The sequence below is a fragment of the Lipotes vexillifer genome, unplaced genomic scaffold, assembly GCF_000442215.2.
Source record: "Lipotes vexillifer unplaced genomic scaffold, Lipotes_vexillifer_v1.1 scaffold559, whole genome shotgun sequence".
NCBI classification, from domain to species: Eukaryota; Metazoa; Chordata; class Mammalia; order Artiodactyla; family Lipotidae; genus Lipotes; species Lipotes vexillifer.
Genome location: NW_006781351.1, coordinates 2,169,230 through 2,186,333, shown reverse-complemented (window position 1 = coordinate 2,186,333; position 17,104 = coordinate 2,169,230). Strand labels below are relative to the sequence as shown.

Sequence of the window (17,104 nt, the reverse complement as noted above, 5' to 3'; positions counted from 1 at the left end):
AATGGCTTCTTAGCTTTATTTATAACTTTTAAATTTAGGCAGATGGTATGTAGGTGTTATGGATTGAACTGTGTCCTCCAAATTTGTAAGTCCTAACCACCTGTAACCTCAAAATGTGACTTTATTTGAAAATAGGGTCACTGTAGATGTAGTTAGTTAAGATGAGGTCATTCTAGAGTAGAGTGGGCTCCTAATCCAATACGACTGGTGTCCTTATGAAAAGGAGGAAATTTGGACACAGACCCGAACCTAGAGGGAACACCATATGAAAACATGACCTAGAGATTGAAGTGATACGTCTATAAGCCAAGGAACACCAGCAAACTACCCAAAGCTAGGAGACATGAATGGAACAAATTGTCAGAAGGAACTAACCCCTTAATTTCAGACTTTTAGCCTCCAGAACTGTGAGACAAAAAAAATTCTATTGTTTAAGTCACCCAGTTTGTGGTACTTTGTTTCAGCAGCCCTACCAAACTAATTTAACACTGAATCTTCATTTGTTTCGTTGTTCCAGCCCTGACAAATATCTGGTATGTAGTAGATGCTCAATAAGTCTTTATAAATTAATGCCTGAACAAATGATTGAATGACATACCGGTGAACAAGAAAAACAAGGCTCCTAGCCTTAACTCTCATTCATATCATGTTTTACAGCTCTTTTAGCCTTTTTATATCTATATTTTATTTGCTTTTTATAAGAAGTCTAATGAGATGGGGAAAGGGGAGATTATTACAGTTTTACAGAGTAGTAACATTCAAATGTCTCCTAGCAGCGTAAACTTTCCACCCAGATGAATTCTTGAATGGAATGTATACACACACATCCGGGGAGGAGGGGAGATTTTTAAGTTAAGCAGATGTGAGAGACTGGAAGCACTGGACAGTTGGTCACCCCATCAGTCCCCGCCCCTCCATTCTCATCTTCAAAGTCCCTGAGAAACTTCCACAGAAAATTAAGACATCTCAAAAAGCACAGGCTAAAAGAAACTGAGGATCACAGATATGATGTGGCTACTGCTATCAAACAATTAAGGGGTTGTGGTGACAGACTCACTTCTAGCAAATATGGTTGAAAGTCAGGACTTGATTCCCAGAGGAAATGGATTATTGAAGAGCTACCACTACTGACACATTATCGAGGCCCAAAGTGAAGATTTAATAGCACATGGGAGAAATTCTAGTGATTAAAGCAATTGCCCAGCAACTTTAACTCTCATATTGTAACACGTGTCACAAAAAAGATATATTTTATTTCTTAGCATAGGATCCTGTATGCTGTCAATACATTTTAGATAAACCAATTAAACCTAACTAATGCTTTTTCTTCTAAAAAAATGTTGGGGCAAGCACAGCATTAACACAGAAGTTTCAGCAGACCAAGAGACACTGCTTAGACTTTAGGCTTTGGTAAGAATGGGCCAGGTGGATTTATTAACCTTGGTTATAATGGCTTAGATTGCACCAACTGACTGTTTTTTATCATTAAAGGGATGTAACATTAAACCTTAGGCATTAATGAGTACAGACCTCGTAAGGTTTAGTCCTTAGAACAAAATAGACTATAAGAAAAAGATAACCCTTTTAAAATTTTCTTAAATAAGCTTTTTAAGCATTAGGTGATAAAAAAAAAATCAGCTGCTTTTTTTAATGGATTTCTCAGCTACATCTCAAAACAACTAGGCCAGAAATCTTGAACAGTGGCTGAATTCAAAGTGTGCTACAAGTTCTAGTAAAGTTAAAGCTTAAAATTCTTAACTCCAGAGACATGTATGCTTGCCTACTATATCAACTTTCTCAAACTGTGTTCATGTGTGTGTGTGTGTGTGTGTGTTATTTTGAAGTGACCTTAGCGTAACAGCAGTGGAGGAAACCACACCAAACTTGAATTCGTGTGTCATGTCCACAGCCTTCAGTTACAGAAACAACACAGTCTCAAGGAGACTGCATTTGAAAATTAAAGAAACTGGATAGACCTAGAGTCTGTCATACAGAGTGAAGTAAGTCAGAAAGAGAAAGACAAATACCATATGCTAACACATATATATGGTATTTAAGAAAAAAAATGTTATGAAGAACCTAGGGGTAAGACAGGAAGAAAGACATAGACCTACTGGAGCACGGACTTAAGGATACGGGGTGGGGGGGAAGGGTGAGCTGTGATAGGGCGAGAGAGAGACATGGACATATATATACTAACAAACGTAAGGTAGATAGCTAGTGGGAAGCAGCCGCATGGCACAGGGATATCGGCTCGGTGCTTTGTGACCGCCTGGAGGGGTGGGATAGGGAGGGTGGGAGGGAGGGAGACGCAAGAGGGAAGAGATATGAGAACATATGTATATGTATAACTGATTCACTTTGTTATAAAGCAGAAACTAACACACCCTTGTAAAGCAATTATACCCCAATAAAGATGTTAAAAAAAAAAGAAAATTAAAGAAACTAATTATTAGAGTTTGGAGGTTTGAACCATACCCCCAATCATAGAAGGGATGTGGATTTTATTAATATTTAAATCAAAAAGAATGGGGATTCTTTTTATAAAGAGAATATGCTCTCTTCCTAGGCTGAGGTCAAAATATAACTGACTGAGATTATTAAATGCCCCAAAACTGGGAAAGCAATTTAAAGGTCTGTGCCCGTCAGCCTCTGGCTCTGAAATTCTGATTTACCCCAGGAATCAAGAAGGAACTGGAATTTCTTACCATCAGAACAAAAGTAGTAGAAGAAGGAAAATAAAATAAAAGACGTCAAACAGAGTAGTAATGAGAATGATATTTCCTTGAAAGAAATATTGGGATCTTACAACATAAGCTGGGCAGATATGAAGGGGAAATGAGATGTTAAGAGCCAGGAGAAAGAACTACAAAGTTAAAAAGGTGATGGACTTAAATCCAGTCTCTCTTGAAAAAGGTAACAGAAAGGGGCAATACATTTCAGTTGTTACTAGTTCAGAAGGGAGGACGGGTACCTAAAAAAATCAATCAGATAAAAAGAGGAAAGTCCTTGGAGAGCAGATATAATGACATCCTGGAGAGAACTAAAATTAGAAAAATTTTAAAAGATCCCTCATAAAGCAGCAGCATTTTGTAAGAACAGCTGGGAAACCATCCCTTAAAAACTGAGACAGAGTGATTAAGTGATTAAGAAAATCTGGTCATATTTGAGAGGGAAACCCAGGAAAACAGGTGTAAAAGACTCCAAGAATTATTATGTAACTTTCAAAGGAACAGAAGTATGGCCAATGGGGTCTAGGGAAACATATTTGGAAAATCTCTGGAACTGGTACTCTGAGGGAAAATGAAACAAAGAGAGGACTTCCTGAAGGGAAATCAGACAGGATGGTTACAGGTCAAGACTTGGTATGAAGCAAACATTGGTCTGAAAGGAATATTATCTTTTAGGTGGGACTAACCTACTCAAGAGGATCAAGATGGTCAAGGCTTGTTTGAACAAGGGATGTGGAACAAACATAGAATTCACCGACTTCATCTTTCTCAAGACAAAACTTTGAGAGTAGAAAGAAAAACAAATGCCTGGGCCAGAGAGCCAAGGGAAGGGAAAAGTAAAAAAGGCACTCAGGTCCAGGAAACAATGTTATCCTATGTGAGCTATGGAAGTAAAGAGACCAAAAGATGAAGCTGAATAAAAAGTCAGAAATACAGCTCAAACGATCTGAAAAGAAAATAGAAACAATAAGAGGGAAAAAAATTCCAAAGCCTAACTTCATGTCAACAGAAAAAAAGACTTTAACTGAAGAAAATACTATTCAAGACTTGGGAAGTTTTAAAAGTGAGATATGAAAGTGTTTTGAAGATCAGATGGCAAAAATATTAATTATCGCTAGACTCTCACTGTTCACATATGTCAACTGCAACTTCAGGTAAGGAATATGCTGCCAGTGATCCTTCAACAGATGAAGTGATGGGGGCGAAAAATACTCCCTAGGACACAGGTGCCAACTGGAAGAGCTCTCACTGATCAAGGCTGGACCAAGCTGGGAAAGCAGTATTAGATTATAATTCAAAGTATAAAATAGTTATCCATAAACCCATACTGATATAAATGACTGATTAAATAAATAAATGGGGGGGGTGAGGTTTGAATCTACCATGTAGAAGAATTCCAAACAATTTATAGATACTCTGCCTTCTAGAAGGTAAAACGTAACTACCAACTCTTTAAGTGTGGGCTGCACATAGTGACTTCCTCCCAAAGAGTATGGCATGAAAAGCAGGGAAAAAGAACTTTACAGAGGAGAAACTTGACAAACTCTACTTCAATCAGGTAATAAACGTCCATATCAACAGTGAGAAGTCATGTTGATAGAATGCACCTTTGATAAGATTTATGAAAGTGGCACTTTACCTCTCAGGTCTTCCTTCCAAAAACTGGTAGCCTTGGTCTAATCATGAGAAAAGCATTATTCAAACCCAACTGACAAACATTCTCCCAAATACATGACTAGTAGTTCTCAAAACCATCAAGTTCATCACAAACAAAGAATGTGTGAGAAACTGTCACAACCTACAGCAGCCTCGGGAAATATGACAAGTGTAATGTGAATCGTAGATGGGACCCAGGAACAGAAAAGTGACATTAGGCAAAAGGTAAGGAAATGTGAATAAAGTACAGACTTCAGTTAATAATAATGTAGCAATACTGGTTCATTCATTGTAATAAAAGTATTATACTAATTGAATATGTTAATAATATTGGTGGAAAATGACATCAGCAAAAATGATGGAGTAGGAAACTCCAAAGGTCGATCCCTCCACAAAAAACAGCAAATAAACTGGTAAACACTATCATTCAACATTTAAGTCTAATATCCATTTGAGCTAATTTTTGTATATTGTGTAACTTAATCAACTTTTTTTTTTCCTGACTGCCTTGGGTCAATAACTGTGTTTCTGTCATTTACTATAGACCTTAGGCAACTCAATGTTTCTGAGCCTGTTACATTAACAATAAAATGTAAGATTGCTGCAAGGATTTAGGTTATTTTCTATTTATTTATTTACTTGTTTATTTATTTATTTATTTAGGCTCTGCCATGCAGCTTGCTGGATCTTAGCTCCTCGACCCAGTCGTGCCCTCAGCAGTGCAAGTGGGGAGTCCTAACCACTGGACTTCCAGGGAATTCCCTAATTTCTGTTATCAGGCACATGTTAGGCACTGCTAACATTGCAGAGATGGAACTCTCATGTTAGAAAAGGGACTGTCCTGGGAGAAGAATAGGAATAGTGACTGAAAGTGTGAAAGTTAAATTGTATACAGATGGGAAGTAGAAAGAGGCCACTAGTCCCTGAAAATGTGTAGGTTTTTAAGGAATTTAACACCAACTCCCACCACTACCACCATCACCACCACGTGCTCAGCTGGTGTGTAAGAATACAAGACACAGAGAACACCAATCTCTCATAAGCTCAAATTCCACTTTAATCTACCCCTTTGATGTTTTAAATGAAAATTTCTAGTGGCTGGTAAAAAGAGCTTAACTCTGAATACTACAGAGGGCTCAAACTTCATGGCCTAAGAATCCAGAATGCATCATAAGAATGTTTTCTTTGCTGGTACAAACAGTTCCAGAGGGTTATTACTTTGAAAGAAATGTAATTCAACAAATGCTTATGCACTATCCAAAAATATGGACTTTTAATAACTCCTGAAAGACAGAATCCAGTTCATACATTCTCCCAATAAAATGTTCATTGTTCAAGCCCATAAGGGCTTCACTAAATGTAAGCGATTCCATTTTCTGGATCCTAATCCACAACATGAGCTTTTTGCCATTGTGGCTCCCAAATGACCCTTGAAATTTGCATAAAGGTTTTGAGTGGAACCCCTCGAGGCACTATTTTTGAGGGATGCATGTGTCTGCATCCCTCAAAAACACCATACACACCCCCCTACCCAAAATTAAAATAAAGACCTCCTTTTTGCAGCTACAGGGAGTTTCTCCATTCTTCTTTTCAAAAATAGGGCAACTTTATGTCTCAGCAGTCAGCATCCGTGGCCTCCCGTGGTCACCATCCCCCAAACAAAAGTCAGGGTAAGTCTAGATTGTATTCTGCATGTTTTCTACTTGAGGCTCTAAACAACCAGAAGCAGAAAAAAAGTAAAGGTCAAAATTAACAACATAACAAAACTTTCCTGTCACTAATCACTACAAGGTAATGAGAGTAACAAAAGGAAGAGTCCAGGTTTATGTTAATGCCTTCCAGCCAAAGACCACCAGAAACACACACAGTAGGTCGATTCTTCATTGCAATAAGGGAGACACAAATGAAGAACCATGGGGTGTCTCAGTGAAGGGGTGTTGGAAAGGACTTACTGTTGGATTCAGGCTTGTGTCAGATGATTTGGGACAGGGTTCAAGGAAGTAGGTGAAGAATCCGACAGTCATTCATGTTTCCTGGGGACTGTTTGGCACTTTTGTGTTTGGACAATATTCATGCTTTTGTCAGATGCTCTGTCATGATTACAGACTGGTTCTGTTTTTCTCCTTACCCATTGTGGTCACAGAGTGGCCTTGTCGGGTGCTGATGTGAAACTGTTCAGGTTTGGCAGACGAACACCATGGCCTGACTGTGAGTGTCAGGTCAGCTCTTAGCAACACCAAGGCCTCCCTGAGAGCACAAAGTCACCTCCTAGCTGTCACTTTAATCAGTTGTATGGAAACATAAACCAAGGAATGTAACCTAATCTAGGAGATCATGGATGGCTTCCCTGAGGAACTGACATTTAAACTAAGAGTTTAAAAGTTAAAAGATCTTCTGTTACCACAGCCCAGGGGTTCATTTTAGCTGTTTCTTATGTTTTCTTCTGCTCCTCAACACTGTTATTTTTCTACAAGTGAATTAGGAATATTTAAAAAAAGATAGATTTTTGTCTTCACAGTTAGTTGAGTTTGAGTGGTACCTGAAGAAAAATGAGAAAAGGAAATACATCCTTTTTCCTTCCTTATTTCAAATCTTATTAGTATAAATGAGAAATAAGTTTTTCCTGTTGCAAGAATTAATGAACTCTTTTGCAAAACTCATGCGATCAAAGTCTTTAAACCTCATGAAATTCCAGATCTTCAAAAGGCTTTAGGGGTTTAGAGAAGGTTAAATCCTTGGGTTAATGGGTTGAACATCCCACCTGCTATTAAGTTGAACATAAATATTATAAATAAAATCCTTCTGAAATGGGTCACACTTAAAAAAAACAACTTATAGGGATCCTACTGATCTAACAAGAACTTGGGAAACTGGGAAGCATACAACCATGTAAGGACAGTCGGCTGATGGGGTGGTGGTTACCTCAGTGCTGCAAACAACCCTTCGTTTACCAATGTATCGTTCTGGTGAAGCAGTTCCAACCACCAATGGGAGGCTGCTGCCTTGAATTCCCCATGGGTCTCATCGATGACAACAAAAGCCCAGAAGCAGCTGCTCTTTGGGAGCTTGAGGAAGAAACTGGCTATAAGGGTGATGTTGCTGAATGTTCTCCACCTGTACGTATGGATCCAGGTTTGTCAAATTGTACCACACACATCGTGACAGTAACTATCAATGGAGATGATGCTGAACATGTAAGGCCTAAGCCAAAGCCAGGAGATGGGGATTTTGCAGAAGTAATTTCCTTACCAAAGAACGACCTGCTGAAGGGACGTGATGCTCTGGTAGCTGGTGAACATCTGACAGTGGACACCAGCGTCTATTCCTACCCTCTGGCACTGAAACATGCAAACACGAAGCCGTTTGAAGGGCCCTTCCTGAAGTTTTAAGGGCAAAAGACAGTGGCCACATTTTTGTAAACAGAACCACCAGGCCTCCTTCACTAAGAGTTTGTATTCAGCTTAGTTTTAATGTAGATTTGAAATTAGCTTTTTCATAAAATAAAAGCAATATAAGTAAATTAATAAGTAAAGATCCTCCTGTAATCTAGCAAAATAGAAGCAGGTCTCTGAGAACTGGCTGTGCATCCCTCCTGGGGAGACTGTACCCTAATCTTAAATCCAGAGAGCCCATGAGTGAGGATCTGAATGACTATGCACTGAGTAATCTGGGGCATCTGACTCCTTATGGGTTGGATATTTGAATTCCCAGTGGCATTTTTATTTTAAATATTTAGTTCTGAGGCTAAACCATGATAATAGTAAAACATGATAGATGTGATTTTTTGTATATTTTTTCGGCCATCAACTGATAATACATTAGTAAACATCTCAAACAAAGAATCGTTTTTGTTATTTTAGTTATAAATTCAGATTTAATTTCAACAAATACCTATGAGGGCCCCCTAATTTGTCAAAAACTGTACTGGTGATTTCATCTCACTACCACACAACAACGTGGTGGAACAAGTATTAGTATTGCCTGTTTTTTTGAAAAGCAGTTAATAATGAACCATATTCTTCTACATATGACATTTAGTAAAGCAAAGTCCTGCTGATGGTGAGAAGCCCAGCATATGAAACAGCACAGGAATCTCATCTCTGACCAAGAGGCAACCTTCAATGTGCATTTAGTGCAGATTCAGAAACTGAAAATTCATTCAGAGATCCAAGCATGTAAGTCCCCATAGTAGATCTTTTTTATAGATACGGAGTCTGGAGGCAGTTTGAATGCAAATCAAAATCATATGCACTCATAAGAGTGTCTGTATAATTACAGGGTACCCAATCCAGTGCACAGCATCTGAGAACTAGTCTGAGAATGCAGGGGCTAATTGCTCTCCAGGATTCAAAAGGGCACCAAGCACCTGGGAATCTAATTCCTTCCTACTACAATATGCAGTAGTGGGTGTCTAGAAATTAAAACACTCCTAGATTTCATATTTCTTTTATACTGCCAAATACTTGCCAACCTATCTTATACAATCAGACATATTTTAGCATCTTGTAAATTCTACTAATTAAACATGATACAAGCAAGTTGAAAGAGCAGCCTCAGCAACAGAGGGGCAGGAGAAATTGGCTGATGAGAATGCCATACTGTCGGGACCCTCTGAAGTTTCTGTTTTGTTTCCAGTGTTCTATTTTGCATATTTAAAAATGCACTGGCTCAATATCTCAAAATAATTATTTTGCTTTATGTTAGGAAAAAAGGAGAAAGATATGGACACCCATTCTGGCTGTTTTATTGCGATGTACAGCTAACACCGTGTCCGGCACCATTAGTTGCTATCTGACATACCAAACATAGATAAACAGGGAAGCAGGCTCAAGACTCTCACCCATTTTGGAAAACAGAGGAACACGACGGTAACCTGCAAAAAGAATCACATTTGATTGGAACAATAAAAATAAATTCATCAACAGTGGCCCCAGTAGTGCTCCTGAGAAATGATACAGTAAGCACGTATAAAAGCTAGGACTACGTAGTTATATTCCATCCCATATATTAGTTTTCCCCCAAAGTAAAATATTTGAAGTTTCTATCCCGCCTTCCTACTAAACACCACACAGCTCACACTTCTCCCCCCTCCAAGTGCAGCATCTCCAAAATTAGCCACCACCCTCCTGCTTCAGAAAGACTGTTTCCTAGGTACATCTCAGATGGTGGTAGAAAAGTAAAAATAAGGATAGAATTGGGAGCACAGTGTAAGTCACCCCCGAAAGGTAACTGCAAGGCAGCCCTGGAAAGACTCAAGAAAACAGAGCCTTGGGCTCCCAGTATCTCCTCAGGTGGGAAGAAGGACTCACTGCTTCTCCCTTCTGTGCAGTTCCCATCCTTCATTCCTTCACGGCAGTCATGCCTACTCTTAACTGAAACAAGAGAGCTGTGTCCATGTAGAGAAATTCTCATACAAGCCAAGTTTGTCTAATTAGTCTTCCTAGAACTCCCATTCCCCAACCCCACCTTCTGTATCAGAACACATTTCTCTAATTCCACTGGGAGAAAATATGTGTCAATACATAAATTTTCCTTTACATCTGACTGTCATGGAGAGAGCTATTTGGTATATAAAAGCATGTCTTTGGTAAACTCCAATTATATATAAACATTAGCACAATCATCTTACTTTTAGGAATATTACCTTTGTTCATGCATAGAACTGGTAGAGTATATTGCCCAAGAAATTCATTTCCAGCTATTAAACCTTGATTTTCAACAACAAAACGTATCAATGCCAATTCTGGCACCTGAATAATAAATGTGAATGTTTCATTCCATCTTGGACTAAAAGCTGAAACATAAAGAAAGAAATACAACCAAAAAAAATCAAACACCATCCCTAGAGAAAAATGCATAATATCTGTTCTCTAAAATTCTTATTTTCAACACTTTTAATAGTAATAATAAAACCTTGGGGTTTAAAGCACTTAAATTTTTAATGCACCCAATGAGAAAAGAATAATAATGACAATAATAACACTTATTAGGTGTCTACAATTTCTGGGCAATATTCTAAAAACTTTAAGCAGATAATCTCATTTAATCCTCACAAAAACCCGATCAGGGTTATTTCTATCCACATTTACAGATGACAAAACTGAGCCACAAAGATGTTACATAAGCTCCGAAGAGTTTCACATAAATAGCCATTAAGTGCTCGGGCAGGAAGTCAAACAAATGGAGTCTGATTTCAGAATGGAAACGTTTCACTATTATACAATATGACTGTTGTGTTCCAGCATTTTATTAACAAAGAAACTAAGACATGAGGAAGTTAAATAACATCATTTTTCTATATCAGGTCCTATTATGAGAAGAGCTCTATAGACAGTTGTTGGAATGAGAGCTCACTAATATTTGCTCTCAAGTCAGCTCCTGATCCTTCTTTTGACTAACTGCTCATTTTAAAATCCAAAGTCAAGGAGGAGCTTCAAGATGGCGGAAGAGTAAGACTAGAGATCACCTTCCTCCCCACAAATATATCAGAAATATATCTACATGTGGAAACAACCCATACAGAACACCTACTGAACGCTGGCAGAAGAACTCAGACCTCCCAAAAGGGAACTGACACCCTCAGGCAACCTACACGTAAAGGCAGGGCCAAATCCAAAGCTGAACCCCAGGAGCTGTGCGAACAAAGAAGAGAAAGGGAAATCTCTCCCAGCAGCCTCAGGAGCAGCAGATTAAATCTGCACAATCAGCTTGATGTACCTGCATCTGTGCAATACATGAATAGACAACAAATCATCCCAAATTGAGGCAGTGGACTTTGGGACATGACATGACATTTTTTTTTTTTTTTCTTTTTCTCTTTTTGTGAGTGTGTATGTGTATGCTTCTGCATGTGACTTTGTCTGTATAGCTTTGCTTTTACCATTTGTCCTAGGGTTCTGTCTGTCCTGTTTTTTTTTTTTAGTATAGTTTTAGCGCTTGTTATCACTGGGGGATTTGTTTTTTGGTTTGGTGGCTCTCTTTTTTCTTTCTTTCTTTCTTTTTTTTAAATTACTTTAAAAATTTTATTTAAAATTATTTTTTATTGTAATAACCTTATTTTATTTTATTTTATTTTTCTTTCTTTCTTTCTTTCTTTTCCTTGTTTTTCCCTTTTATTCTGAGCCGTCTGGTGCACAGGGTCAGTGCTCTGGCAGGGTGTCAGGCCTGTTCCTCTGAGGTGTGAGAGCCAGGGTCAGGACATTGTCCACCAGAGACCTCCCAGCTCCACATAATATTAAGCGGCAAAAATCTCCCAGGGATCTCCATCTCAACGTCAAGACTCAGCTTCACTCAACGACCAGCAAGCTACAGTGCTGGACATCCTATGCCAAACTGCTAGCAAGAAAGAAACACAACCCACCCATTAGCAGAGAGGCTGCCTAAAATCATAATAAGTTCACAGACACCCGAAAACACACCACCAGACGTGGACCTGCCCACCAGAAAGACAAGATGCAGCCTCATACACCAGAACAGAGGCACTAGTCCCCTCCACCAGGAAGCCTACACAACCCACTGAACCACCCTTAGCCACTGGCGACAGACACCAAAAACAACGGGAACTACGAACCTTCAGCCTGCAAAAAGGAGACCCCAAACACAGTAAGATAAGGAAAATGAGAAGACAGAAAAACATACAGCAGATGAAGGAGCAAGATAAAAACCCACCAGACCTAATGAATGAAGGGGAAATTGGCAGTCTACCTGAAAAAGAATTCAGAATAATGATACTGAAGATGATCCAAATCTTGGAAATAGAATGGAGAAAATACAAGAAATGTTTAACAAGGACTTAGAAGAATTAAGAGCAAACAAACAGTGATGAACAACACAAGAAATGAAATTAAAAATTCTCTAGAAGGAATCAATAGCAGAATAACTGAGGCAGAAGAACGGATAAGTGACCTGGAAGATAAAACAGTGGAAATAAATACTGCAGAGAAGAATAAAGAAAAAAGAATGAAAAGAATTGAGGACAATCTCAGAGTCCTCTGGGACAACCATAAATGTACCAACATTCAAATTATAGGGATCCCAGAAGAAGAAGAGAAAAAGAAAGAGACTGAGAAAATATTTGAAGAGGTTATATTTGAAAACTTCCCTAATATGGGAAAGGAGATAATCAAGTCCAGGAAGTGCAGATAGTCCCATACAGGATAAATCCAAGGAGAAACATGCCAAGACACATATTAATCAAACTATCACAAATTAATTACAAAGAAAAAATATTAAAAGCAGCAAGGGAAGAAAAACAAAAACATACAAGGGAATCCCCATAAGGTTAACAGCTGATCTTTCAGCAGAAACTCTGCAAGCCAGAAGGGAGTGGCAGGACATGTGATGAAAGTGATGAAAGGGAAAAACCTACAACCAAGATTACTCTACCCAGCAAGGATCTCATTCAGATTTGACGGACAAATTGAAACCTTTAGAGACAAGAAAAAGCTAAGAGAGTTTAGCACCACCAAACCAGCTTTACAACAAATGCTAATGGAACTTCTCTAGTCAGGAAACACAGGAGAAGGAAAAAATCTGCAATGGTAATAGAAACACTCATATTAATAATTACCTTAAATGTAAATGGATTAAATGCTCAAACCAAGAGACATAGACTGGCTAAATGGACACAAAAACAAGACCTGTATATATGCTGTCTACAAGAGACCCACTTCAGACCTAGGGACACATACAGACTGAAAGTGAGGGGATGGAAAAAGATATTCCATGCAAAAGGAAATCAAAAGAAAGCTGGAGTAGCAATTCTCATAACAGAAAAAATAGACTTTAAAATAAAGACTGTTATAAGAGACAAAGAAGGACACTACATAATGATCAAGGGATGAATACAAGAAGATATAACAATTGTAAATATCTATGCACCCAACATAGGAGCACCTCAGTATAAAAGGAAAACACTAACAGCCATAAAAGGTGAAATTGACAGTAACACAATCATAGTAGGGGACTTTAGCACCCCACTTTCACCAATGGACAGATCATCCAAAATGAAAATAAATAAGGAAACACAAGCTGTAAATGATACATTAAACAAGATGGACTTAATTGATATTTATAGGACATTCCATCCAAAAACAACAGAATACACTTTCTTCTCAAGTGCTCATGGAACATTCTCCAGAATTGATCATATCTTGGGTCACAAATCAAGCCTTGGTAAATTTAAGAAAATTGAAATCATATCAAGCATGTTTTTCAACCACAATGCTATGAGACTAGATATCAATTACAGGAAAAAAATCTATAAAAAATACAAACACATGGATCCTAAACAATACACTCCTTAATAACCAAGAGATTGTTGAAGAAATCAAAGAGGAAATCAAAAACACCTAGAAACAAATGACAATGAAACACGATGACCTAAAACCTAGGGGATGCAGCAAAAGCAGTTATAAGAGGGAAGTTTATAGCAATACAATTCTACCTCAAGAAACAAGAAACATCTCAGATAAACAACCTAACCTTACACCTAAAGCAATTAGAGAAAGAAGAACAAAAAACCACAGAGTTAGCAGAAGGAAAGAAATCATGAAGACAAGGTCAGAAGGAAATGAAAAAGAAATGAAGGAAACAATAGCAAAGATCAATAAAACTAAAAGCTGCTTCCTTGAGAACATAAACAAAATTGACAAACCGTTAGCCAGACTCATCAAGAAAAAAAGGGAGAAGACTCAAATCAATAGAATTAGGCGTGAAAAAGGAGAAGTAACAGCTGACACTGCAGAGATACAAAGGATCACGAGAGATTACTACAAACAACTCTATGCCAAAACAATGGACAACCTGGAAGAAATGGACAAATTCTTAGAAAAGCACAACCTTCCAAGACTGAATTAGGAAGAAATAGAAAATATGAGCAGACCAATCACAAGCACTGAAACTGTAACTGTGATTAAAAATCTTCCAACAAACAAAAGCCCAGGACCAGATGGCTTCACAGGCAAATTCTATCAAATATTTAGAGAAGAGCTAACACCTATCCTCATCAAACTCTTCCAAAATATACCAGAGGGAGGAACACTCCCAAACTCATTCAATGAGGCCACCGTCACCCTGATAACAAAACCAGACAAAGATGTCACGAAGAAAGAAAACTACAGGCCAATATCACTGATGAACATAGATGCAAAAATCCTCAACAAAATGCTAGCAAACAGAATCCCAACAGCACATTAAAAGGATCATACACCATGATCAAGTGGTGTTTATCCCAGGAATGCAAGGATTCTTCGATATACGCAAATCAATCAATGTGAGACACCATATTAACAAATTGAAGAGTAAAAACCACATGATCATATCCATAGATGCAGAAAAAGCTTTCAACAAAATTCAACACCCATTTGTGACAAAAACCGTCCAGAAAGTAGGCACAGAGGGAACTTACCTCAACATAATAAAGGCCATATATGACAAACCCACAGCCAACATCATCCTCAATGGAGAAAAACTGAAACCACTTCCACTAAGATCAGGAACAAGACAAGTTTGCCCACTCTCACCACTTTTATTTAACATTGTTTTGGAAGTTTTAGCCACAGCAATCAGAGAAGAAAAAGAAATAAAAGGAATCCAAAATGGAAAACAAGAAGTAAAGCTGTCACTGTTTGCAGATGACATGATACTATATATAGAGAATCCTAAAGATCCTACCAGAAAACTACTAGAGCTAATCAATGAATCTGGTAAAGTAGCAGGATACAAAATTAATGCACAGAAGTCTCTTGCATTCCTATACACTAATGATGAAAAATCTGAAAGTGATGTTAAGGAAACACTCCCATTTACCATTGCAACAAAAAGAAGAAAATATGTAGGAATAAACCTACCTAAGGAGACAAAAGACCTGTATGCCAAAAACTATAAAACATTGATGAGAGAAATTAAAGACGATACAAACAGATGAAGAGATATATCATGTTCTTGGATTGGAAGAATCAACATTGTGAAAATGACTATACTACCCAAAGCAATCTACAGATTCAATGCAATCCCTATCAAACTACCAATGGCATTTTTCACAGAACTAGAACAAAACATTTCACAATTTGTATGGAAACACAAAAGACTCCGAATAGCAAAAGCAATCTTGATAAAGAACAATGGAGCTGGAGGAATCAGGCTTCCTGACTTCAGACTGTTCTACAAAGCTGCAGTAATCAAGACAATATGGTACTGGCACAAAAACAGAAATATAGATCAATGAAACAGGATCGAAAGCCCAGAGATAAACCCACGCACATATGGTCCCCTTATTTTTATTTTATTTTTTTGCGGTGCGCGGGCCTCTCACTGTTGTGGCCTCTCCCATTGCGGAGCACAGGCTCCGGACGCGCAGGCTCAGTGTCCGTTGCTCACGGGCCTAGCCGCTCCACAGCATGTGGGATCTTCCCGGAGCAGGGCACGAACCCATGTCCCCTGCATCAGCAGGCAGACTCTCAACCACTGCACCACCAGGGAAGCCCGGTCCCCTTATTTTTGATAAAGAAGGCAAGAATATACAAAGCAGAAAACACAGCCTCTTCAATAAGTGCTTCTGGGAAAACTGGATAGCTACATGTTAAAGAATGAAATTAGAACACTCCCTAACACCATACACAAAAATAAACTCAAAATGGATTAAAGACCTAAATGTAAGGCCAGACACTCTAAAACTGTTAGAGGAAAACATAGGCAGAATACTCTATGACATAAATCACAGCAAGATCCCTTTTGACCCACCTCCTAGAGAAATGGAATTAAAAACAAAAATAAACAAATGGGACTTAATGAAACTTAAAAGCTTTTGCACAGTGAAGGAAACCATATAGAAGATGAAAAGACAACCCTCAGAATGGGAGAAAATATTTGCATTGAAGCAACTGACAAAGGATTAATCTCCAAAATTTACAAGCAGCTCATTCAACTTCATATCAAAAAATTAAACAACCCAATCCAAACATGGGCAGAAGACCTAAATAGACATTTCTCCAAAGAAGACAATCTGTAGATTGCCAACAATCTGTAGATTGCCAACAAACACATAAAAGAATGCTCAACATCACTAATCATTAGAGAAATGCAAATCACAACTACAATGAGGTATCACCTCACACCATGTAGAATGGCCATCATCAAAAAATCTACAAACACTAAATTCTGGAGAGGGTGTGGAGGAAAGGGAACCCTCTTGCACTGTGGATGGTAATGTAAATTGATACAGCCACTATAAAAAACAGTATGGAGGTGTCTTAAAAAGCTAAAAATAGAACTTCCATATGACCCAGCAATCCTACTACTGACCTGAGAAAACCAGAATAATCCTACTACTGACTTGAGAAATAATCCTACTACTGACCTGAGAAAACCATAATAATCCTACTACTGACTTGAGAAATAATCCTACTACTGACCTGAGAAAACCATAATAATACCCTGAGAAAACCGTAATTCAAAAAGAGTCATGTACCACAATGTTCACTGCAGCTCTATTTACAATAGCCAGGACATGGAAGCAACCTAAATTTCCATCGACAGATGAATGAATGAAGAAGATGTGGCACATATATACAATGGAATATTACTCAGCCATGAAAAGAAACAAAACTGAGTTATTTGTAGTGAGGTGGATGGACTTAGAGTCTGTCATACAGAGTGAAGTAAGTCAGAAAGAGAAAAACAAATACCATATGCTAACACATATACATGGAATCTAA

General features: G+C 38.1%; 1 protein-coding gene and 1 pseudogene across 1 annotated transcript in view; one reads left to right on the top strand and one right to left on the bottom strand.

Annotated features, from left to right (window-relative positions):
• The first annotated feature begins 7,212 nt into the window (after positions 1-7,212).
• LOC103073303 (ADP-sugar pyrophosphatase pseudogene) lies at positions 7,213-7,777 on the top strand (annotated as a pseudogene).
• A 1,398-nt stretch (positions 7,778-9,175) lies between these two features.
• Positions 9,176-17,104, bottom strand: part of PLCZ1 (phospholipase C zeta 1) — a 50,005-nt gene continuing 42,076 nt past the window's right edge. Inside the window, exons 12-13 of the mRNA XM_007454612.1 lie at positions 10,033-10,182; positions 9,176-9,261 (exon numbers count right to left, since the gene is read on the bottom strand). Of these exons, the coding sequence (XP_007454674.1) occupies positions 9,176-9,261; positions 10,033-10,182 (236 nt within the window). The remainder of the gene's footprint in view (positions 9,262-10,032; positions 10,183-17,104) is intronic.